Below are 24,639 nucleotides of genomic sequence, written 5' to 3'. Positions count from 1 at the left end.
TTTGCAGGATTTTTAGACCTGGGACGCTCCCAGTCCTATCCAGAGATGCCAGGGATGGAACCAGGGGCCCTTCCACCGACCTATAGCTTTTCCCCATGGAGGAGGCCTGCCTGTGAATCACCTGTGAACCTGTGGCCCTCTAGATGTCTTTGGATTCCAACTCCCATCAGCCCCAGCCAGTCTGGCCATAGCTCAAGTATGATGGGAGTTGGAGTCCAGCCACATCTGGAGACCCACAGGTCCCCCACCCTTGGTCTGTTCTGACCGGTAGCAGCTTTCCAGGCTGAGGTTGTTCCCAGTCTCTGCTCCCTGGCTGTTTTAATTTTCTATGCCAAGGATTGATCTTGGGACCTTCATGTTCTCTGCCACTGAGCTGTGGTTCCTGCTGCCCTTGAAAGCCCTGCTAAAGAGAGAAAACATGGGATATCAACGCATCAGGCAAGCTCTCCTCTTCCTCTTCCTCCAAAATGCTGTGGAGGAGTACCACCCAATCTACATAATGAACTGCTGTATATAATGGCAACATGCTGGTCCCTACTGCATCTGGGGTGAAGAATCTATGGATCTCCAGATGTTGCAGGACTCCAAGTCCAATCATCCATGACTATTGACCACGCTGGCTGGGGCCAATGGGAGCTGCAGTCCAACCACATCTGGATGGCACCAGGGTCCCCACCCTAGCTGCAGCAGTTACCAGCATGCTGCCATTACATGCTGTAGCTTACTCTATACTTCAGACTTCTCTGTCGTTGCAGAAAGACCAACACAAAACAAGAGGAAATGGCGTTTGTGTGTGTGTTGTTTGTAAAAACACACTTAAGAACTTCGTAAAATTTCCCAAACCTAAAATAGACTGAAGGAGGCCTTCAGAACAGAAGAGTCGACTCTCAAACAAATCATTCACATCTTTTACTTACACTCACTACCAGCTTTTGGAATCAGGCGTGGCCAGTGGAGAGGGGAGGATGGGAGTTGGATGTCCAAGAACCCCTGGAGAACACTGTATTGGTTCCCCCAATTTAGAACATCTTCTCCAGGATCACTGATTTGGCCTGCACCACAGCTTGAGCCTTCTGGTGTGGCTGGTGTGCACCATCCCAATCAGGTTAAGGCCAGATCTGGGGGGTGGGGTGGTTGAACAGCCTAAGAAAACTGCATGCATACATAGCACTGAAAGTGAAAGATGTCTAGAAAAGGCCCAGATCTTTTATAGGGCATTCACCACTTTTCTCCACTGCTACAATCTCATCCACCACTCCGCCTGCCTCCACCCCCGGCATTCCCTCCATTCTCACCGAACGGCAGAGTCTTAGATAACTCCTGCTGCTCTCCAGGCCTTTTCCCCCTTCTTCTTAAAGGTTGCCAGATGTTCACTGTCAATAGGAAATGGACATGATTTCAGAAACACCTACGAAACAGCCAGCTCTATCCTTATCTCAGTAGAGACCTGTAACAGACAGACACGCACTGCCTCCACAACGGACAGGCCTCGTAAAAGGGAGACACCCTGCCCCCACCTTCGATTCTTCCAGAGCATGGATGGGCAATTTGTTTGATGCTGGAAAAGCAACCATGACCACAAGGACTCCAAGCAATTTGATGCCTGTATGATTGACATAGTTTGCACAAAGCTGGCGTGTTCAAGCCCAAAGCTGATGAACACATAGCATTTCCTCTGTGCACTTACTTGTGCCATTTTTAAACTAGCCTGCACATACCCACTCTCACAAAAGACCTGAATTTGTTCTTTGGAAAAATCATCAGCTCAGATCCTGATTTATACTTAAGACACAGTAACAGGAATCCTTCCTGGCAAATAAAAGATAGCTTTGGTTTTCGGAAACTGCAAGCCTGAATAGCTTTAGGAAACGGGTTTTGTTTACATTAGGAAACGTGATGAATCTCACCAGCTTCAATCTCCCAGCCAGCTGAGATAAGCAGGAGTTGCTTAACCCTGAACCTCAAAGAACCTCCTGGGTCAAAACAAATGAGATCTGTAAGGTTGGGGTCTGCATACCAGTGGTGGGTGGGGCCATGGCTACATCATCATAATTATCATCATCATTTATTAAATTTACATTTGGTCCATGCAAAACCCAGAGGTTCCTGCACACGCAGTAGACACAAATGCCTCTCCATCAAAAATCACCTCTCCAAGAAGCATTCTGGTTACATCAACACCTTCCAACTAAAGCACATTTATGCTACTTTTACTGTTATGGCTTCCCCTTAAGACTATTGGGTACTGTAGTTTATCTCCTCATTGAGCTACAATTCCCAGTGCCCTTGACAAACTGCAGTTCCCATGGTTCTTTGAGGGAAGCTGTGTGGTTCAATGCACAGGGAGGACGCGACCTATGACAATTAAAAGGCGCATACCAGCCAGGCAAAAAGCACTGAAGAAGGGAATATAACGGCCAGTGAGGATATGTGGTTGAGGAAGAGCCCCAAGGGTCAGCGAGAAAGGCTTGGGGGGCGGCTTATATACACCCTTAGCATATGTCATGAACTGGCAGGATGACAGGGACGAGGAAGAGGATCCTGCCAAGAGGTGTAGCTGGGACTGGGAAAACACCTGGGCAAGCAGGGGATGGGGAAGGAAGTACTCACAGGGTGATGGAGGATGACAAGGGGATGGGGGTCAGTGCACAGAGAACAGAGAACAGGACCCATCACCAGAAACAGAGGAGCCCCTGTCTCCACAAACACACAAGGGGTGCTCTAGGAGGCTGAGGCAGGCAAGGGCCCACAACCCAGCACACTAGCTGGCTAGGTGGGGGTTGCTAGCTCTGGGAAGAGGTGTGATTCCTCAGCTGCTGTAGGCTTGGAACAGGTGAAAGGCACCTGCCTCCTCAAGCCCAGATGCTGCAATCAGCATGCAAACTACCAAAGGGAAGCAGAGCTGAGGTGCTGTGTTTGCTCAACTGCCCATGTTGATGGACCTTGTTTTGGATGCTCCTGGACCTCCATGGGACTGCACTTTGGGTTTGACTCTGGACTGTATCCTGACTGCTGGACTTCAGCCTTGGTTACTTGGATTGACCCTGGCCATTTCCTGACCTTTGGACTTTGGGTTTTGGACTTTGCTTTGTGTGGGTTGATCCTTGCACTTTGAACTTTTGACTTGGCATGCTGACTTGCTGCCAGGTAGGCCAGGGGTTCAGAACAGCTTAGTGTGTGAGAGGTCCCAGGCATCTCCAGTGCTCTCTCTTCTAAAGGAAACCTGCCCTGTAAAACTGGGGTCCAGGAACCTTTAGCCTTTGCAATGTGCTAGACTATATCTCTCTGCATCCCTGATTGCTGGTTTGCCTGCTGGGAGTTAGAATCCACAAACTAAACAACTCTGTATGTAGTTTATAATATATACAGTGCCAAAATAATAATGGCATGTGCAATTCAGTATCTCAAAGTTGTGCATGCCATTATTATTTTGGCATTATATATATTATTTGAGATTTAATGTAACAGAAGGTGTTGAACTGCTGTATATTATTGTTGATGGGTTTTTGTAAACTACATACAGAGTTTGTGATTTATCTCTCTGTATTCCTTGGGTGTGGTATGGGAGTTAAAGTCCGGCACCTTCTGCAGTGCTACAGGTTCCCCATCCCTGCTGAAAAGACGGGCTTGCAGTTCCTCTTGGGGGCACGCAAGACCCAGTTATTTATTTATTCTAAAGTTTTATATCTTGACCTTTTCCAAAGCTTTCCAGGACTGTTTACCAAAAAAAAAAAAGCACCCCCAAAAAGCAAGTCACACAGGCAAAACATTATAAATAGCAGCATGCAAAACCAATGCAAAATTGTTGGGGATTTGCATACGGGAATTCATTGATGTGTGATGGTATCTTAACAGCTTTGGCAATCCAGCTGTAAGGTCTTTGAGCTGATCTCCAAGCTGAAGTCTGACACGCAGAAGAGTGTGATGGGCATGTTAGGCTTGCCATACGCCAGGAAAATGTCCTGGTTTTCGGGCGTAAAAATGGCGTCGGGGGGAATTTTGCTGAATTGGTAAAATGTCAGGGGAAATCTGGATGTAGGGCAATGCGATGGAAAAAGCAGCGAAAACAGCTCCAAAATCTTAAAATCATTATTGTTGGGGGAAGTTCCCCCCCCCAAAAGCTCAACAATTTAGGTGGGTTCCTGGTGTCAGGAATGATACTTTTTGAAACATGGCAACCCTAGGGCACGTTGCCTGATTTGTAGCTTGCTCATGACTGCCTGTGGAATATCTACTCCTGGCTGAGAAATCTCACCAGCCCATAGGCAAAGCACAACCCCTGAAATGCAACGTACGGATGCAACGTCCGTCTTTTGCCAAGCTGAAACATCACCATAATATGACATTAATAACATTTATTATTTTTATTTCATTTATGTCCCACCTTTTCCTCAAAGGAGCTCAAGGTAGAGCACGTGGTTCTCGCCATCCTCATTTAATCCCCACCACAACCCTGGGAGGGAGGCTAGGCTGAGAGGCAGCGAATGGCCCAAGGTCAGCCAGTGATCTTCATGGCCCAGTGTGGGTTTGAACCCTGGCCTGCTGGGTCCTCGTCTGACACTCTAGCCACTACACCACACTGGCTCTCAAATTCAGCCGTCGGAGAGTGGGGGTGGTGAAGGAATTTTAAAATGTGTGTCTTGCAACTTGATGTTCAAACCATGAAATGCAAATTTAATGTCAAACTTGTATCTCTGTGTCATCTTGAATGACAGCACCCACATTCCGTGGCTAACCCTAGATTTGGTGATGGATTTCACTCTCGCCTGAGACAAAGAGGCTCATTCAGGAGATGAAAAGGAAGAAGTGCTTTCTGCCTCTGATGCAGAAGAGTTGTTATGGTCACAAGAAAAGCCCTGCTGCATCAGACCAGAGGCCCATCTCAGTCTGGCATCCTGCTGACCACAGCAGCCAACCACAAACAGGACATGAGTGCAGCAGCTGATTGTGTTTCCCAGGAACTAGTATTTATAGGAACATAGAATCATAGAATTGTAGAGTTGGATGGGACCCCAAGGGTAATCTAGTCCCATCCCCTGCAATGCAGTAATCCCAACTAAGAACATCCATGGCAAATGGCCACCCAACCTCTGCTTTAAAAAACCCAAGAAAGGAGAGTCCACAACCTCTCTTACTGCGAGATTATTCTTCCTGGTGTTTGGTGGGAATCTCCTTGGTTTGGGGTGTTGTTGTTGTTGTTGTTGTTGTTGTTGTTGTTGTTGTTGTTGTTGTTGTTAAGTTAATTAAATTTGTATACCTTCTATAAAGGGACACGGGTGGCGCTGTGGGTAAAACCTCAGTGCCTAGGACTTGCCGATCGCATGGTCGGTGGTTCGAATCCCTGCGGCGGGGTGAGCTCCCGTCGTTTGGCCCCAGCTCCTGCCCACCTAGCAGTTCGAAAGCACCCCTAAGTGCAAGTAGATAAATAGGTACTGCTTTATAGTGGGAAGGTAAACAGCGTTTCCGTGTGCTGCGCTGGTGCTGGCTCGCCAGAGCAGCTTCGTCACGCTGGCCATGTGACCCGAAAGTGTTTCCGGACAGCGCTGGCCCCCGGCCTCTTAAGTGAGATGGGCGCACAACTCTAGAGTCGGACACGACTAGCCCGTACGGGCAGGGGTACCTTTACCTTTTACCTTCTATAACCATAGATCTCAGGGCAGTTCACAACATAAAATTGAGATACATAGTAAATACATAGTAAAAACATAGTAAAAACAAAAGCAAAGACAACCCAATAACCCCCAACTTCCACAACACATTTTTTAAAGGGCATCAGAAGTCATTCACACAAAGGCCTGGTTAAAGAGGAATATTTTTGCCTGGTGCCTAACGGTGTATAATGAAGGTGCCAGGCAAACCTCCCTAGGGAGAGTGCTCCATAAACAGGGAGCCACTGCAGAAAAGGCCCGTTCTCATGTTGCCACCCTCCAGACAAAGGAGGAAACAAGCTTGCTCCATCTTCCATCTGACAGCCCTTGAGATATTTGAAGATGGCTATCATAGCTCATCACAGTCTGCTCTTTCCTAGGCTAAACATACCCAGCTCACTCAACTGTTCTTCAGAAGGCTTGGTTTCCAGACCCTTGATCATCTTGGTTGCCCTCCTCTGCACACGTTCCAGCTTGTCAACATCCTTCTAAAATTGTGGTTCCCGGAATTGGACACAATATTCTAGGTGTGGTCTGATCAAGGCAGACTAGAGCGGGACTATTACTTCCCTTTATCTGGACACTCTACTTCTGTTGATGCAATCTAGAATAGCATTAGCTTTTTTTGCTGCTGCATCACACTGTTGGCTCATGTTAAGACTGTGGTCTACTAAGACCCCAAGATCCTATTCAGATGTACTACTGGCAATCCAGTACTGGTAGAGTGAGAGATTATTTATCTCCTTAGAATCATAGAATTGGAAGATTGGAAGGGGCCCAAGGGTGATTTAGTCCAACCCCATGCAACACAGGGATCACAGCTAGCACAATGTGTTCAGATTAATGTAACATTCTGTCTTTATATTTCTCTCTCCAAACTTCTTCTTTCTAAAATGTCACTTTTTGATTTATTTGACCTATGTTACTGAAATGTAAAGTGTGACGTTTATAAAATAAAAAAAGAAAGGAAATTGAAATATGTCTTAACACTGACTCTAACCATTGACCAGCTGGCTAAGTGCTGTCTACACTGGCTGCCAGCAGCTGTCCTGGGGTGTCAGACAAGGAGTCTTTTTCAGACCTACCAAGAGATGGCAGGGATTGAACCTGTGTTCTTTGGCATGCAAAACAGGTGCTTGCCTGCCCCATGCTGCCTCTTATTCTGAATGGAATGGGAAGATGATGACTAAGAGCCATTGATAGTCTTGTCCTCCTTGAATTTGGCTTAAAAGTCATTAGGCATCACAACAGAAAACTGGAGGGCCTTTTGTAAACAAATTATACTGTTTCCTCCAGTACTTTGTTCGCTGTGCCTCTTTGTCTCCCACAATTGCCCTGCTGGATTTTCACCAAACTGCTTCCCCCACCCTTATAAATGCTCAAAATGGTTGTCTGTGCACCATGCATTCAAAGCATGTTTAATGCACCCCACACAAAGAACATTGGGAACTATAATTCTCACAGAACAATGATTCCCAACACCCAGTGTGAGCTGTAAATGCATGGTGCGACACAACCAATGTGCAGCCAACAATTTGTGAGCGTGACTTTCTCAGGTGCAGGTGGCCTTTTGAGTTTGGATTTGAAACCTCTACATTCCAAACTTAACTTGGTGGTGTTTCTTCATTCAAGACAATGGCCATGTTTTGGCTGGGTGGAGTCGTGGTGCTGCTTACTTACCACCCTCTCCTATGTGGATCCATTGACATTCACCTGGGCTTAGATTTGCTGACCCACTCCAAGCAGCCCTATAAGCAGGGAGGTTGTCATTTAAAAACAGGGAGGTTGTTATTTAAAAAACGGGGGGGGGGGGCACAGGTCCAAATTTGCATCAAGTGACACACATTGGCATAAATTGTGCTTATGCTAGTTTCAGCAGGGGCGCGTAACCTCAGGCCTTGGGAGCCAAATGTGGCCCTCCAGACCTTTCTATTTGACCCTTGCAACCTAGACTAGAGTTCAGCAACCTTTTTCAGCCATGGGCCGGTCCACCGTCCCTCAGACCATGTGGTGGGCTGGACTATATTTTTTGGGGGGAAATGAACGAATTCCTATGCCCCACAAATAACCCAGAGATGCATTTTAAATAAAAGGACACATTCTACTCATGTAAAAAGACCAGGCAGACCCCACAAATAACCCAGAGATGCAGATTAAAAAAGGACATATTCTACTCATGTAAAAACACGCTGATTCCCGGACTGTCTGTGGGCCAGATTTAGAAGGCGATTGGGCCACATCCGGCCCCTGGGCCTTAGTTTGCCTACCCCTGCCCTAGACCCCATCCCTCAACTGGTGCAGCCTCACACCCTGAGTGTTATGCTTGGCTGGAATGTGTCCTTGGACTCTGATAATGCCTCTTGCTTGTCTTGTTGTTGGTGCCCATCTATCTCGAGAGAGTGCGCCTTCAGAGACGAAGTCAAACTGCATAGTAACCTCTCTGGGGGTGCAAGCCTGGGCAGTGTGTGTGGAGGTCCTGGGCTGCCCAGATGGCAAGACCCCTCCCCTCTCAGCCTCGCTGATGTGGCGCAAAGGAAAGCAGAGCAATACATTTGGCACCAGCTTGGCTGCAGGAGTTGCCAGGAGGAGGCGTACAAAGTGCCATCCAACCGCCTTAGGGACTCCGCTCCAGATTTGTGTAGACTCCTTAGCCTTTTCTTCTCCCAAATATGTCTTGCTTGCCTGGATGGAAGATAAAGAAGGGAGTTTGTGAGTGTATGAAGAAGCTAGCCTACTGTACAAAGGTGGTGTTGTTTAGTCGTTTAGTCGTGTCCGACTCTTCATGACCCCATGGACCAGAGCACGCCAGGCACTCCTGTCTTCCACTGCCTCCCGCAGTTTGGTCAAACTCATGCTGGTAGCTTCGAGAACACTGTCCAACCATCTCGTCCTCTGTTGTCCCCTTCTCCTTCTGCCCTCCATCTTTCCCAACATCAGGGTCTTTAGCAGGGAGTCTTCTTTTCTCGTGAGGTGGCCAAAGTATTGGAACCTCAGCTTCAGGATCTGTCCTTCTAGTGAGCACTCAGGGCTGATTTCCTTCAGAATGGATAGGTTTGATCTTCTTGCAGTCCATGGGACTCTCAAGAGTCTCCTCCAGCACCATAATTTGTACGCGGGTGGCGTTGTGGGTTAAACCACAGAGCCTAGGACTTGCCGATCAGAAGGTTGGCAGTTCGAATCCCAGCGACGGGGTGAGCTCCCGTTGATTGGTCCCTGCTCCTGCCAACCTAGCAGTTCAAAAGCACATCAAAGTGCAAGTAGATAAATAGGTACCGCTGTGGCGGGAAGGTAAATGGCGTTTCCGTGCGCTGCTCTGGTTCGCCAGAAGCAGCTTAGTCATGCTGGCCACATGACCCAGAAGCTGTACACCGGCTCCCTCGGCCAATAAAGCGAGATGAGCGCTGCAACCCCAGAGTCGGTCACGACTGGACCTAATGGTCAGGGGTCCCTTTACCTTTACCTTAACATGTATAATAATTGTTCCACCCACCTTTGTCTCTGGCCCCGCCCAGCACTGACATGTGGTTCTCAGAAAGATGAACAGAAGGGAATGTGGCAGATAAAAGTTCCCCACCTTTGGGCTAGGAGATCTGGGGGCCTGGCAAGAAAAACCACCTGGTTGGTGTTTGGGCCCCTTGGACTACCCCGTAGTAACACCCCAGCCTACAAGCTTTTTTCTGCTTGGGGGCAAAAGATGATTCATGCTGCCGACTCATTCATTTCCAGGCCCTTCCTGGCTATTTTCCCACCTCTCAATCCCATCTGGTTTCCAGCGCTTCTTCCTAATGCTGACATCCACCCCACTCTCTGTCCCAGCAAGAGTTCCTCAGGTCGAGGGGAAATGCTTGGGGGATGAGTCGGAGAAGGCGATAAAACTGTTCAGACAAACCTTTTCTCTTTCTTTCCATTTTTGGCATTGATGCTCACCAGAAGAAAAAGGACCTGCTTCTTCTCAATGGTTGAGCCAGACTAGAATATAGGGTGGTTTTTTATTACAAAAATTTAGGAGGCTGTGCTTATTCCCTTTCTAATATGGTCAGCCAAGCAGGAATTTCATTTCAAAATGGGTCATAGCTCCATAGTGGAGGGAATGTCCAAGATGCTAGAGATCTGAAGTCCATCTTTGGGTTTTGTTTTTCTGTAAGATCAGGTAGTGCAGGGGTGGGGAACTTGTGGCCCCCAGAAGCTGCTGGACTCCAGCTCCCGCAAGCCCCAGATGGCATGGCCAACAGTCAGGGATGACGGAAGACGTAGGCTTTGTACCCAGTATCGTTGATGCACTCTCACTGCCAATGTCAGAAGCAAAGTACACATGACATCGCCCACAATCCTTATATACATCTTATAGTTTCACCCCATGTCACACGTCCAGCTTCCCAAATAACTAGTGTGCACAGTTGCTCCTTCTGATGCCCTTGTCTCCAATGAGAAATTGCATACACCATGCATCAGGCAACATTGCTGCAATTCCTTGGAAGGGCTTTTTTTTTTTTTGGTACTTTCCTGATTCCAGAAGCTATCAAACTCCTGCAGAACCACTTTCCCATTGACAGGGCTTTCTAGCCAGTTCTGTACAAGTTCGCTTACCATCCTCTCACCTAGGCTGTTCTCTATTTTGATGAATCAGCGGTGAAATGGAAACAGGAGGCCCATTTCCCAAAGCTGTGGACTTCATGAGAGTCAACCAAGTTTGGGCCCCTTGGAGCTTTTTGGTGGGCCAGAGCGTAACTCTTTGTCACCATCTAGTGGGCGAAGCAAACAGTTGTCTCCAGGCCAGGGCAGCATCTCATGTGAGGAGGCTGCATTAGAAAGCAGTCCCAGCGCATCTTCAAACAGGACGTCAGCTTGCCACAGACCCAGTTCCTCCCTAAATGGCCTCTGTCCAGTATATCTGAAGGAGCGTCTCCACCCCCATCGTTCTGCCCGGACACTGAGGTCCAGCGCTGAGGGCCTTCTGGCAGTTCCCTCACTGCGAGAAGCCAAGTTACAGGGAACCAGGCAGAGGGCCTTCTCGGTAGTGGCACCCACCCTGTGGAACACCCTCCTACCAGATGTCAAAGAGAAAAACAACTACCAGACTTTTAGAAGACATCTGAAGGCAGCCCTGTTTAGGGAAGCTTTTATTGTTTGATGCATTACTGTATTTTAATATTTTGTTGGAAGCCGCCCAGAGTGGCTGGGGAAGCCCAGCCAGATGGGCGGGGTATCTATCTATCTATCTATCTATCTATCTATCTATCTATCTATCTATCATTATATCCCACCTTTCCTCCAAGGAGCTCAAGGTGACATGAACAGTTCTTTCCCACCCCAATTTTATCCTGACAACAGCCCTGCAAGGTAGGTTGGGTAGATTAGTTGAGAGGCGGTGACTGACCAAAAGTCACCCCAATAGAAGACAAGGGTTCAAATCCATACTCAACAGCAGGACACAATGTGTGCCGGGATGAGTGTGACCTAACCACCTGTGGGGTTGGCCCGGCCTATAATACTTTTTCAAGGGTCTCAGTCTACCACAAGCTTAACATGAGTCAACAGTGTGATGCAGCAGCAAAAGATGCTAATGCTATTCTAGGCTGCACCAACAGGAGTATAGGGTCCAGACCAAGGGAAGTAATAGCACCACTTTATTCTTCCTTGGCTGTGTTCAATTTTGAGCACCACAATTTAGGAAGAATATTGACAAGCTGGAATGTGTGCAGAGAGGGGTGACCAAGATGATCAAGAGTCTGGAAACCAAGCCTTAGGAGAAAACAAGCTTGCTCCATCTTCCATGTGACAGCCCTTGAGATATTTAAAGATGGCTATCCTATCTCCTTGCCAACAAAGGTCCGTATAGTAAAAGCTATGGTTTTCCCAGTAGTGATGTATGGAAGTGAGAGCTGGACCATAAAGAAGGCTGATCGCCGAAGAATTGATGCTTTTGAATTATGGTGCTGGAGGAGACTCTTGAGAGTCCCATGGACTGGAAGAAGATCAAACCGATCAATTCTGAAGGAAATCAGCCCCGAGTGCTCACTGGAAGGACAGATCCTGAAGCTGAGGCTCCAATACTTTGGCCACCTCATGAGAAGAGAAGACACCCTGGAAAAGACCCTGATGTTGGGAAAGATGGAGGGCACAAGGAGAAGGGGACGACAGAGGACGAGATGGTTGGACAGTGTTCTCGAAGCTACCAGCATGAGTGTAACTAAACTGCGGGAGGCAGTGGAAGACAGAAGTGCCTGGCGTGCTCTGGTCCATGGGGTCATGAAGAGTCGGACACGATTAAACGACTAAACAACAACAGCAACATCCTATCTCCTTTCAGTCTGCTCTTTTCCCAGGCTAGTTTTCTCCTGCTCTGGAGGGTAGGACCCATACCAAATGGCAGATAGGTAGCCGTGTTGGTCTGCCATAGTCAAAATAAAAAAGTTCCTTCCAGTAGCACCTTAAAGACCAACTAAGTTAGTTCTTGGTATGAGCTCATACCAAGAACTAACTTAGTTGGTCTTTAAGGTGCTACTGGAAGGAACTTTTTATTTTTATTTTGACCATACCAAATGGATTCAGGTTACTACAACAGGAGATTCCAACTAACTTTCTGAAAGTTCCGACGAACTTTCTGAAAGAGCTGTTCGACAGTGGAACAGATTCCCTCGGGGTTGTGGATGTTATATTCTTATTTCATGAAAGTTTTAAAGCAGAGGTTGGATGGTCATCTGTCATGGATACTTTAGCTGAGATTCCTGCACTGCAGGGGGTTGAACTAGGTTTCCGTTGGGATCTCTTCCAACTCTACAGTCCTATGATTTTATGATACTCCTGTTATGATTATTACTATTAGTTTATTAATTGCCTTCTACACAATAGTCTCAAGGCGACGTTCAATAAAACCAAGAAAAAACACTTGAAACCACACAAAAACCACAGATACCTTTAAAAGAAAACAAAAACAGTACAAACCGACACTCATGGCATAGACCCATTTATCCAGCTGGAACTGCCTGTCGGAACAAGAATGTCTTCAATTGTTTCCGGAAAGTGCAAAGAGTGGGAGCTTGCCGTATGTCAAGAGGAATGCTATTCCACAGAACAAGGGCAGCCTGGAAGTCCCTGTTTGACAAGCTTCTGAGATCTTTGGAACTTGCAGGATATGTTCCTGCAGACCATAGTGATCTACGGGGTAAAGCGGTTTATTAAGTAATGGGCCAGCCACCACTGTGACCCCACACAAAATGCCTCTGCTAAAGGACTCTGTACATAACATCCTTCTTGGGTCATTGCTGGGAGAAACAATGGCTTGGGGCAGCCATTTTGCCACCGCCCATGTCCCTGGCAGGTCCTGACTTTTGTTATAACCATGAAAGCATATTATGTTTGAACGTTCCATTGCAGTTTATCAGTAACAGGTTGGGGGGAAAGCAAGTAACACATCTGCCTCGAACGATCAATGACTCAAAAGCTGTGTCTGTTTTCGGAATCCGTAGAATATTCCAACAATCCCCTCTTGCATCAGCATGCTTAAGACTTTGCCATTTACCTGTGCCTCTTTTAAAAAACTGGCATTTTTAATTCCTGCCTTCTTGTTTGTCGGTTGGTGTCCTGCTGTAACTTTAAAATAATAATAATAATAATAATAATAATAATAATAATAATAATAATACATTTTTATTTATACCCTGCCCTCCCTGGCCAGGGCTGGGCTCAGAGCGGCTAACACCAAATGTGAATTACAATAAAATGTAATAGAAAACAACAAACAAACAGTTAATTAAAATATGGCTTAAAATACAGCTTAACTGTGCGATTCTCGGCATCTGCTTCAGACTGACTTGGGGAATTTGCTTGCACCATTCTGCTATTTTATAACAGGAGCAGCTAATAAACCGTTTCAAGGAAATGAATAAAAATAGATGCCATGGACTTTTAACATGCCCCTTGAGGAGAACTGGGCCCCAAATGGCATTCGCCGCATGCAAAATGTGGAATAAACTGTTTGCATTCCACTTTGCCATCAAGAAGACTCCTGAGAAGTGGCTCTTCTGTTGGGTGGAGGGCTCTGGTTTGCTTTTTGCTGTTTTAGGGAATGGGGGGGGGGAGGGGGGTGTTCAAAGGCGCTGTTGAAGCCCCATGAGCTGGAAGATGCAGTCAGACCGTAAACTTGGGTGGTGCAGCTCTTTGCAGCTGGGACACCACCCAGGCTTATAATTATCTCTAATTCCTCCCCTGCTGCTGCCACTGTGTTAACGATGCCCGCAGCTGCATGCTGAAGGGGCAATTAATTGCCTAGCCCACGTAACCGTGGTTACGGGAGGGATATACAGCCGGTGGGTAAAGATGGAAATCGGTTGATCTGAAGCAGCAACAGAAAAGACCGACTGACTCCGGGACGGAGCTGGCAAGAGCTGTTTATTACCAACGGGAATCCTTGCGCAGGGTTCTCAGCCTCCCTTTGAGGGAAATCGAGGTGGCAGTCAGGTGAGGCTGCATCATGTCCAGCAGGTGTGGACGGGCTCCGAGCATCTGGGATCCACGTTCCTTTTTCCTGGGACCCTGAAATCCACCAATGGCAAAATAGTGGCTTGGCGCAGAGCCATGTGCAAGCTGGTGGCTCAGGGGGTGGGGTCAATTCCCTACTGCAGTGTGCCTTACAAACCATGGCGCTGGGATGCTTTGCAGATACAGGATGCTTAAAACATTGCCTCGCTCCCTGCATACCCTAACAGATCCTATGTTCTGCAGGAGAGGGCCTTCACAGATACCATCAGGAGGCCCATTGCAAAGTGCTGAAACCAGGCCTTCGGTGTGCTACAATGGCAGATCTTGGCGCCTCAAATTTCAGCAGTGCCTGCCCTGTGCGATGCCAAAATCCGGTGTCCCCAGCCTCTCGCCTTCCATTGGAGAGCCCATCAGACAAATGTTTCTCCTCCAATGCACCATCTAAAACTTTCTCCCAGTTGGTATCTGTCTTTAGTCTGAATCGATTTTATGTATGCGCTGTTGTTGTTTCAAACCACAATTCTCTTTTTTTAAAAAAAGAAAGAAAAAGTTTTCCATATGCAGTTGTTTTACGTGTGCTATTGCACATTGCTTCGGGATGCCTCACGGGAAGTGATTCATAAATGAAATCATCTCCATCTATTACAGATCAGGAATTCCAATCGCCTCTTTTTGCCCTGGGGGAGGGAGGGGGAAGTCAGAACTCCTGGCAGAAAACCCCCCTGCCATGTACCAGAAGAGGACAATGATCTGTCTCCTGTACAGCGTGTTGTGCCATTCTCTTTTTTATATATATAATGTGCTTTTTTCACATATGCTGCAGGTGTGGTGGTCAACACTCAGCAAGTTGATGTGTGCAGACCCAGCAATCAACACATAGGCAGATAGGGGACATCTTGGTCTAAGGGAGAATTTCTTCAGAAAAAAGAGCTGATCCCAAATCAGAGGGCTAAGAGGGGCTGCTGGAAGCCCCCTAGCCCCCTGTGCCACCTTACAACTGTTAATCTAACAGCGCAGCAAGCAAGGTGCCTAGGTATGGTTGCCAGGGCAGAGTCTACTATCCAAGCCAGGATCTGATTTCCTTGAATTATTTCAGCCTTAGTACAACACCCCTTAGGGGATGCGGGTGGCACTGTGGGTTAAACCACAGAGCCTAGGACTTGCCGATGAAAAGGTCGGCAGTTTGAGTCCCCATGACGGGGTGAGCTCCCATTGCTCGGTCCCTGCTCCTGCCAACCTAGCAGTTTGAAAGCACATTAAAGTGCAAGTAGATAAATAGGTACCGCTCCGGCGGGAAGGTAAACGGCATTTCCGTGCGCTGCTCTGGTTCGCCAGAAGCGGCTTAGTCATGCTGGCCACATGACCCGGCTCCCTCGGCCAATAAAGTGAGATGAGCGCTGCAACCCCAGAGTCGGCCACAACTGGACCTAAGGGTCAGGGCAGTGGCATAGCGTGGGTTGTCAGCACCCGGGGCAAGGCAAGTAAATTGCGCCCCCTAACCCGTGGATTTGCGCCCCCTAACCCTAACCCCCAGATGTTGCGCCCGGTGCGGCCGGCCCCCCCTGCACCCCCCACGCTAATATGACCCTGGTGGTCCCTTCCAACTCTACAATTCTATGCCTCTATGATTCCCCCCACTGCTTGGATGCTGGTCAGTAAGGCTGGTTAGAAGTGTGGCCTGGCGAGAGGGGGTGTGGCTGAGGAGGGGTGTGGCTTAGGGAGATCAAGAGGTCAGGAGGCCAAATTTGGTCCCTGGGGCTGAAGGTCCCCAAACCTTCTTTAAATAAATATGCTGCTATGCCCCCTTTCTGGGCAGCATTAGAGCAATTGTACTCCAAAGCTGTTTCTGCAGAAAAGCTTTAGATTTGGCACTTAATTAGAGGCAGTTTTTGTTGTTTTGTTTATTTAACAAATGTATATCTCAAGTTTAAAAAAGAAAGAAAAAAAATGAATTACTCATATTTTGCAAAGCGCATACAGTGGTACCTCGGATTAAGTACTTAATTCGTTCCGGAGGTCCGTTCTTAACCTGAAACTGTTCTTAACCCGAAGCACCACTTTAGCTTAATGGGGCTTCCTGCTGCTGCTGTGCCGCCGGAGCCCGATTTCTGTTCTCATCCTGAAGCAAAGTTCTTAACCCAAGGTACTATTTCTGGGTTAGCAAAGTCTGAAGCGTATGTAACCCGAGGTACCACTGTAATTCCTTAGGATCTGTTGTTTTGACTGTTGTTATGCCTTCCAGCCATACTACCACAGGCTGTGGGTCACGAGACTCTTAATCTCAGGGTCCTGGGTTTGGGCCCCACATTGTGCAAATGATTTCTAGATCATGGTCCCTTCCAACTTTACAATCCTATCATCATGTGCATGCTGACAGTCATATGATGCACACCGCAACTGAGTTGTTTCTGGTTAAAGAAATGTGAGCGAGGGAGAGCGGTGGCTGGTGCCCATTGGGGCTAGTGGGGTGGAACATAGAGGGGCTAAGAGAAGGTGGAGCCAGGGCCAAAGATAGGCGGAGCCAGCTAATAGGTGGAGCCTGCTGAGAGCAAGGAAGAGGAAACCGATTGGCAGTGGTACCTCCCTGGGGAGGCAGGTGGGGGCTGGCTGAGGGCAGATTGAGTTTCATGGGGCAGTGCCCCTCTTGCCCAAATCGACCTGCCTCCACTGCTGGCACCTGACTGCCGGCAAAGCTAGCTGAGCCTATGGCAGCATTGACAAAACCACCAGGGCCTGGTTGAAGAGGAATGTTTTCTCCCTGTTTTGCACTCGTCATTTTTTTTGTTGTGAACTGAGATCCACAGATGAAGGGCAGTATACAAGTTTAATAAATAATAAAATTAAAAATATCCATACATGCACTCCCCCAGCCAATTACTGTACCTGTTTCTTCCATCCTTCCTAGTCTTTTCTATTCACTACTTTCTTTTTATCTCATTCCTTTCTATTTACAGCTTCTTCGCTTCTTCCTCACCACCACCGTCGTCAGGAGCAGCAACAAATCTTTGTCTCTTTTCCAGATTGCCTTTAATCCCTCCTCTGGCTTTTCCCCCTCGGAGCAGGGAGACTTTGCTCTCCTCCTTGTCCACAAACTCCTCTGTCTCCTGGCTACCTTTACTCAGCATAAAAGGGGCTGTTGGTGCTGGCATTAGTACAGCCAAAAAGCTGTGGCACAGCCCCAGAGTGTCGGGCAGGCAAGGGAGGAGGCCCTGGGCAGGCTGTGGCACTGCGAGGCCCTTGTCCCCTGAAAGTGGGAAGGGTGAGGTCAATGAAGTATTTAATTCACTCTTCATGGGATCAGACGGATTTGCCTAACAAGGCTCAGACAGCCCTGGAAAAGCGGCTTCCATATTATTTCTTGGTCTCTTGCCTCCCCTTTGTGGTCAAAAGGTGCAAGTGCAGAGCTGTCAAATCGGGGAGAAAGCATGCATAATGACGAAATGTTAGGCTCCAGATGTGCTATTTTAAAGCACACCTGAAGCATCATCATTCCCTCAAAGAATTCTGGGCAAGGGAAGTTTACCTGTTCACCGAGTTACAACTCCCAGGAACCCTTAACAGAGCTGGTCCACCTCCTTCACCTTGGCGTTGCCTTTGTGGAAATCATTGGGGAAGAGGATGGGGTCAAAACTAGAATTAGTTGCCTCTGCCTGTCATTGGCCTCCTCCCTTTCCATCCGCCCTGCCAGCCCCGTAGTGGTGGCTGCTCTGTTTGCGTAAATGGGGCTCTACCCCACTAACCTCAGTTGGCCTTCTGCCAGCACCCACCTGCCTGACTTCCTACTTTCCTCCAGTGCAGGGGGGTGGGGCTGGTTGCAATCTTCCTCCTCCTAAGTCTCAGCATTACCCCTTGTGGACTTCAGCAGGGAGAAAGGGGACAGAGACAAAACTAGAATGAACTAGTTCTGCCCGCTATTGGCTGGGGCTCCACCTGCCGTTAGCTCTGGCGCCCCCTACAGTTGGGCTCCCTGTCTTCTGCCCTATCAGTCTCAATGGGCACCAGCCACTGTTGATGTTCCTCCCACCTGCCATTTTCTCTCTTATCCCCCGCTCTCTCCTTCCCCCTCCCCCTATAGTTTCCTGTTTATTCCACGTAGCAGGAGAGAATGGAGGCTTCTGTGATGTCATGCTTACAGCCAGGATTTCATGATATTAGAATGCTGAGGTCACAATGCAAGAGGGAGGAATGGTTTCGTAGGTGGTGGACTTGACGCTGCAGGCACAATGGTTGAACGTCGTAAGAGCTCTCTGGTGAGATCCTGGGGGTTGATTTCTCACAACTTCAGGAAGCCGGCGGGGTTTGCCCTCCTTCTCTTTGTGGAGCAGCAGAAACCTTTCTGCCCGCTGACCTTTCTTCTCCCCAGAGAAGCAGTGGCAAATTTTGACTGCAGGACCTCATCTCGAAAGCTGCTATTGCTGCAAGGATTGCATGCCTCCTTAGGTTCGAAGCTAGACTAAAGTTGAAATTAAAAGTTTTCCTCATTTTTGTGGCATGACTGCAATCCTATGCTTAGTTACCAGGGAGAAAACAGGCCAAGCTTTCTGTTAGGAATGCTAAAAACCCCTCAAAACCCTGCTGCAAGGAGGTGTCACCACTTACACTGCTAGCATGAAGCAGGAACCCCATCAAATAAAAGGAAAGCCGTATCCGGCTTCTACTGGATTGCTTGCTTATTCTGTGACTTTGAGTACTTTCAGACTGCAGTAAATTTGCAGGTGGGATTCAATGGCATGCCAGCACATTCGGGTTCCACACTTAAGGTGAATTTGCAGGCCTTGTGCAACCAATTCACTTCCCTAAAAATAAAATAAAACCCAGATCTTTTTGCAATAAGGAAAGTGGCAGGGAAATGCAATGGGAAAATGCTCAATAAAGAGGTGATCTGGAAGTGACCTTTCTCTGTGCTAATCTGTCACAAGCCATAGCAAAACTTGAAGGCCTCATTAGCACCTTCTTCATTTGCTAGATAAAGGAGGGCCTGGCAGTTGGCCTGGAGATCCTGTGGATGATGCCTTCACTCTTGCTCTGGAAACAAGTCCTGGAACTGCAGTTCCAACACATTTCCCTTCCATTACACCAGTTCTCGGCTCCCATCCCAGCACAATACACATTTGATATAGCTGAAATCTTTGTATCTCACACACCTTCCAGTCCTTCCATCTTTCTGATGCTCCCCATGAGGCCAAATGATTTTTGTCGGGCTGGAGCAATTTGGAGAGAGGGATGTGAAGTTCAAGCATATCCTCCAATGGATGGAAATAGGGGCACATCCTTGTAACATCCCAGTTCTCATCTTACCAAGGATCATTTCCTCAACCCCCAGCATATTACACATCACAAAAAAACAGGTCCTGTCTGTTGTATGCTGCATATATTGACCCTACACTTGCCTGTTCTCCACTGACATAAAAAACCAACCACCTCTGTGCTTTGCATTAGAGATAGGCCAGAAAAACAAAGTCTTAGTAGATTGATTAGAAGGTTGTCATTCTCCTAGTAGGGATGGGGACCCCCAAGCCCAGAATGTGGCCCTCAGGACCTCTCTGTCTGGCCTTTGGGACTCTTCTCTGCCTCCCTGCCACCCCCACCCCCGCCACTGGTCCTGTTTTGCAGCCTCCTTGAGTGTTTTCGCCTGGATGGATTGCAACCTTGAACACTGGCAGTGCCTCTTGCTTGCCGGGATGGAGGGTAGAGGTGTGTGTGTGTGTGTGTGTGTGTGTGTGTGTGTGTGTGTGTGTGTGTAAAACTCACATTCCTTCCCCTGCCTGGAAGGAGGACGTGTGTCAGTGTGTGTAAAACTAGGCCACTGTTCAAAGGTAGAAATGGCATTTATTGCTCCCACACACTTTTGCCTCTGGCCCTGCCCTCTATTGGCATTCACCCCCCATTAGGAATGTGACCCTCGATATGAAAAAAGGTTCTCCCCTTATGATACGCACGTTCAATATGTTTAGCCTGCTCCCACAAGAGTCTCTGTGTTTTCCTGTCTCCCAGGTGGTTGACGTAGGCGGTCAGGGACTTATTACTGAAGCAGAAGTCCCCGAGATCAACTGCAGATATGTCACTCGTAGTCAGGTATTCTCCTCCCCCCCCCCTCCCCTGCCTCTCGTCTCCAAGGCTCAATCTCTTTGCTTGTTGTTTGACTTTATTCCAGAGCTCCCTGGACTTTCTTTTTTTTCAGGGTTTTTTTTTTAGTTTTTATTGTTAAAATAATTCAGCATTAATACACACATATTGCGAATATACAAGCATGCAAACATACATTTCATACAGTCCTTAAAAATGTTCAAACATACCTACACTCAATCCCACAGATAATTCCTTTTCCTATCACCATCCACCACCCATCACCCCACCTTTGTGTTAGACTTCCAATCTACTCAATTGCAATTTCTTTCCACTTCTATTGCTTTCTTTCACACACCTTTAACCTAATTTTATGCTTCTTTTTCTATTACACATTGTTATCCATCTTATTTAGTATTTCAATATTTAAAACAGAAATTGTTTATTCTAATAGGAGTTCTGATTTTTCGATATGGTTTTGCAAGTATCCTTTAAACACCTTCCAGTCCCTGTCTATCTTCTCTTTTGAGATCCTTCCAATTTCTCCCATGGTTTTGGATATATTGTAGTACTCCAGTAATTTGGCAAGCCACTCTATTTTTGTCGGTATAATACCGCTTTTCCAATTTTTCTCAATCAATAGCCTTGTTGCTACTGTTGTGTATAAATATAATGTCTTGTCTTCTTCCTTTAGACTTCCTGGTACTATTCCCAATAGAAAACCTTCTGGTGTTTTCCTAAATGAATATCTGAACATTTTTTTTTCATTTCATTATATATTGTTTCCCAAAATTGTTTGATGTTTAAACAATTCCGCCATATATGTATCATAGTACCTTTTCCAGTGTTGCATCCCTGAATTTTCATAAGAGCCCTGCTCCATCTGGTCCAGAATCCTGTTTTCCACAATGGCCAAGCTGTTGGCTATTTTTTTCTAAGTCCTGCAGAGTGATTCAGCAGTTTTACCCTCGAAGCGCTAGGGATGAAGTAGACGCCACACACAAGACTTTGAAGATGACTCTTTACTTGCAGGATGGCATCTATTTACAAGCAGTGTCATACATATATACTAAGTCCGATGCAATGCCTTTTGCTCTCTTGAGCCCAAGAGAGTGTCTTCTTGCTACTTACTGTAAATGCCTGTGAAGCAGTCCAAGCTATAAATTATAGCTCTTCTGTCCTCACCAACTCCTCCAGACACAACGACTTCACACTCAGGAAAACATTGGCAAAACGGGGGAACAACCAGCCTTCCTCCAATTCCCACGCCTACCTAAGACACACACATGCTCACTTTTAAAGGGAGTTAACAAACTGACAAGGCAATGATTCAGTGTTTCTGTGACCTTAGTTGGAGTCACAAGATTTTGCAGCTGTTGCATTGCATTGAATTGGTTTTCTTTCCCCCTGTACAATTTACCGTATTCTTTGTAAAATACATTTTCTAATGAATACAGTACAAATACTAACAGTGGCCAAGCCAGAGTCGGCTCAAGATGTTTTGCTGCTTGAGGTGAAATAAAAGGTGGTTCCCTTCCCCAAGGCACAGACAGAAGCCAACTGGGTTGGTAAAAGGTAAAGAGACCCCTGACAATTAAGTCCAGTTGTGAACGACTCTGGGGTTATGGTGCTCATCTTGCTTTACAGGCTGAGGGAGCCGGTGTTTGTCTGCTTCTGTGGACAGTTTTTCCAGGTCATGTGGCCAGCATGACTAAGTCGCTTCTGGCGAAACCAGAGCAGCGCACTGACATGCCATTTGCCTTCCCACTGCAGTGGTACCTATTTATCTACTTACACTGTGTGCTTTTGAACTGCTAGGTTGGCAGGAGCTGGGACCGAACAACAGGAGCTCACTCCGTCACAGGGATTTGAACCGCCAACCTTTCGATTGGCAAGCCCAAGAGGCTCAGTGGTTTAACCCACAGCGCCACCCACATCCCTCAATGGGGTTGGTAGCTGACTATTACTCCAATAGTGGGGAAGGGCAATGCCATCTACTGCGGTTGAGGGCAGCAGTCTAGCCTAGGGGGTACATGGCACTACAGCTCTGGACACTGCACAGACATCAGAATCTGCCACCTGAAGCTGCTGCCTCACTCTGCCTCATTGCAGGGCTGGCCGTGGGCCAAGCAGATGTCCATGGGAAGCTTACAAGCAGGACATGAGCTGGTGTTCCCCAGCAACCGGCATTCATAGACATGCTGACTCAGATACTGGAGGTATTGCACAGCTATTGTGGGATTTTAATAGGCTTCATAAAACCAGAAACTCAGCGCAGGAGCCCCCCGATCATCTTCAAATGCAATGTCGGTTGAGTCATGCATGTTTCCTCCAGTGTAAAAAAAAGAAAATAAAGGATATAAACAAACCTTTTCAAGGACCACTTGGTTTGATCTCTGGGTTTGCTTTACAGTAAAATCTCCTTTTTTACCAGACCAGCTGGAATCATTTAACTCTTTTGCTAATACCAAGGTGGCTCTGTTGCCTTCCCTTGCCGTGTTAAGAGCTAAACTCTTGTCAACATGCCTATTATTCTGGGAGACATATTATGCAGCAGATTACATTGATGATAGGATCAAATATTAGGCTTTTCCCAATGTTGATAATATTTAATTGGACTGAGGACGGTGTGTCTGCACAACAGATATCTTAAAAAAAGAAGTCTTATTGAAGTTAGAGTAGTATGGGTGAGAAAATAGAAACGCCCTCATGTCGCATCTATATGGGATGGCTACTGAATAACCTTGAATCAACGGAAATGGAGAGGCTGAGTCAGTCCATCAGAGGAATAACACTGCCTATACAGTGGTACCTTGGTTTTTGCACTCCCGAAACTGTTTGAAAACCAAGGTGCAGCTTTCTATTGGCTGCAGGAGCTTCCTGCACTCAAGCAGAAGCCATGCCGGACGTTCGGCTTCCAAAAAACGTTCACAAACCAGAACACTTACTTCCGGGTTTGCGGCATTCAGGAGCCAATTTGTTCAACAACTAAACCATTCAAGAACCAAGGTACCACTGTAATACGAACTTGGTTGATTGGTGGTCATACTTTGTAAATTATTGTAGCACAAATCTGAGAAATATTAGGCTTGAAATATGTTCATTTATGTACATAAGATTTGTGGAACTCTCTAAATAAATAAATAAATACAATAAAGAAGAGATCTTCTTTATGCAGCTCTTAAGTGCATTGCACTATTTTGTTTGTTTTATTTTTTTTAAAGGTTTTCTCAGCTTCTAGCTGTTGTTGGACCCAATACGTCAAGTTAAAAACAAAACAAGTTAAAAACAATCAAACCTTGGACTGAGAGGGTGAGGCAAATAAAACTGTTTTCAAAAATGCTTTAAGACCACTCTTGAACAAACCAATTTTTGAGCGAAATCTAAGCAGACCACTTTTCTCGTTTGTTTGTTTGTTTATTTATTTATTACACTTATAAACCTCCTTTTCCGCAAAGGAGCTCAAAGTAGCACCCATGGTTCTCCTTTCCCATTTTATCCTCACACAAACCCTGTGAAGTAAGTTAGGCAGTGGCTGGCCCAAGGTCAACCCAGTGAGCGCCATGGCAGAGTAGGGATTTGAACCCTGGGTTTCCAGGTCAAAGCCCAGCACTCTAACCTTTACACCACACTGGCTAGCGACAAAGGCTACATAGGCAAAGAAGATCCATGTAGGTAACTAAACAAGATTCACTGACGCTCCAAGGTTTCTGTTTTGTTTGTAAATGTAGCCATTAGGACAAATCTTGATTGAGGGAGAAGTTCTACTTGGTGCGAGCTCAGTTGTCATAATCGGCTCTTGAAGAGTCTCCTAAGGTCTTCCCTTCCCAGGAACCGCTGTAGCCTCCACCTGTGCTGTAGTATCGCCGACCTTCTGTCTCCACCATCTCAGGAATAGCCACAGCTCCACCCGCTGCCTCCAAAATAGCCACCTTTGTATCCACAGGAAGGTCTCCCTGCATGATCACCTCTGATCTGAGGCCCATCACCAGACTCTCCATCAGTAATGTAGTGATAAATTCAGAAGGGCTCATGCTACAGAGAAAGACAGAATCAGGCAGAGACGGGAAGGTGCAGTTCCTACATTTTGAGTTCCTATGCCCAGCCTGACTGACACCCCCACAATTCTGCTCTTCCCCACAACAGGATGACTGGGACGTGGAAGAGTTTATCTCGAAAACATGCATGGGGACATTCCTCCATCATCCAGCCTTCAGGCTGCTACTGGCCAGCTTCATCATCCTCAATGCCATCACTATTGCTGTGCGAACAGAGCCAACGTTAGAAGAGGTGAGTTTTGACACACCAATCCAGTGAGGGCCAAAGGACCACCAAGTGTTAAATGGGCACAGCACACCATCGACTCAGCCTTATTCCCTCTTTGTTATCCCTTTGACTCTCTATTTCAGTGGTAGGGAACCTGTTGCCCTCCAGATACTGCTGG

At 47.0% G+C, this 24,639-nt stretch overlaps 1 protein-coding gene across 4 annotated transcripts in view; it reads left to right on the top strand.

Moving 5' to 3' along the window:
* Positions 1-18,263: 18,263 nt before the first annotated feature.
* Positions 18,264-24,639, top strand: part of CATSPER4 (cation channel sperm associated 4) — a 39,041-nt gene continuing 32,665 nt past the window's right edge. For 2 of the 4 annotated variants that reach the window (XM_083512175.1, XM_083512173.1), the window contains exons 1-3: positions 18,264-18,379; positions 20,124-20,204; positions 24,342-24,485. In XM_083512175.1, the coding sequence (XP_083368301.1) occupies positions 18,353-18,379; positions 20,124-20,204; positions 24,342-24,485 (252 nt within the window). In that variant the 5' untranslated portion in view covers positions 18,264-18,352. The remainder of the gene's footprint in view (positions 18,380-20,123; positions 20,205-24,341; positions 24,486-24,639) is intronic. The other 2 variants (XM_083512174.1, XM_083512172.1) reach the window with 1 other exon arrangement.

Source organism: Podarcis liolepis (genome assembly GCF_965112155.1).
Source record: "Podarcis liolepis genome assembly, chromosome: 7".
In the NCBI taxonomy this organism is placed as follows: domain Eukaryota; kingdom Metazoa; phylum Chordata; class Lepidosauria; order Squamata; family Lacertidae; genus Podarcis; species Podarcis liolepis.
Note: the sequence above shows the minus strand (reverse complement) of the source record. Positions and strands in the feature narration are given on the sequence as shown.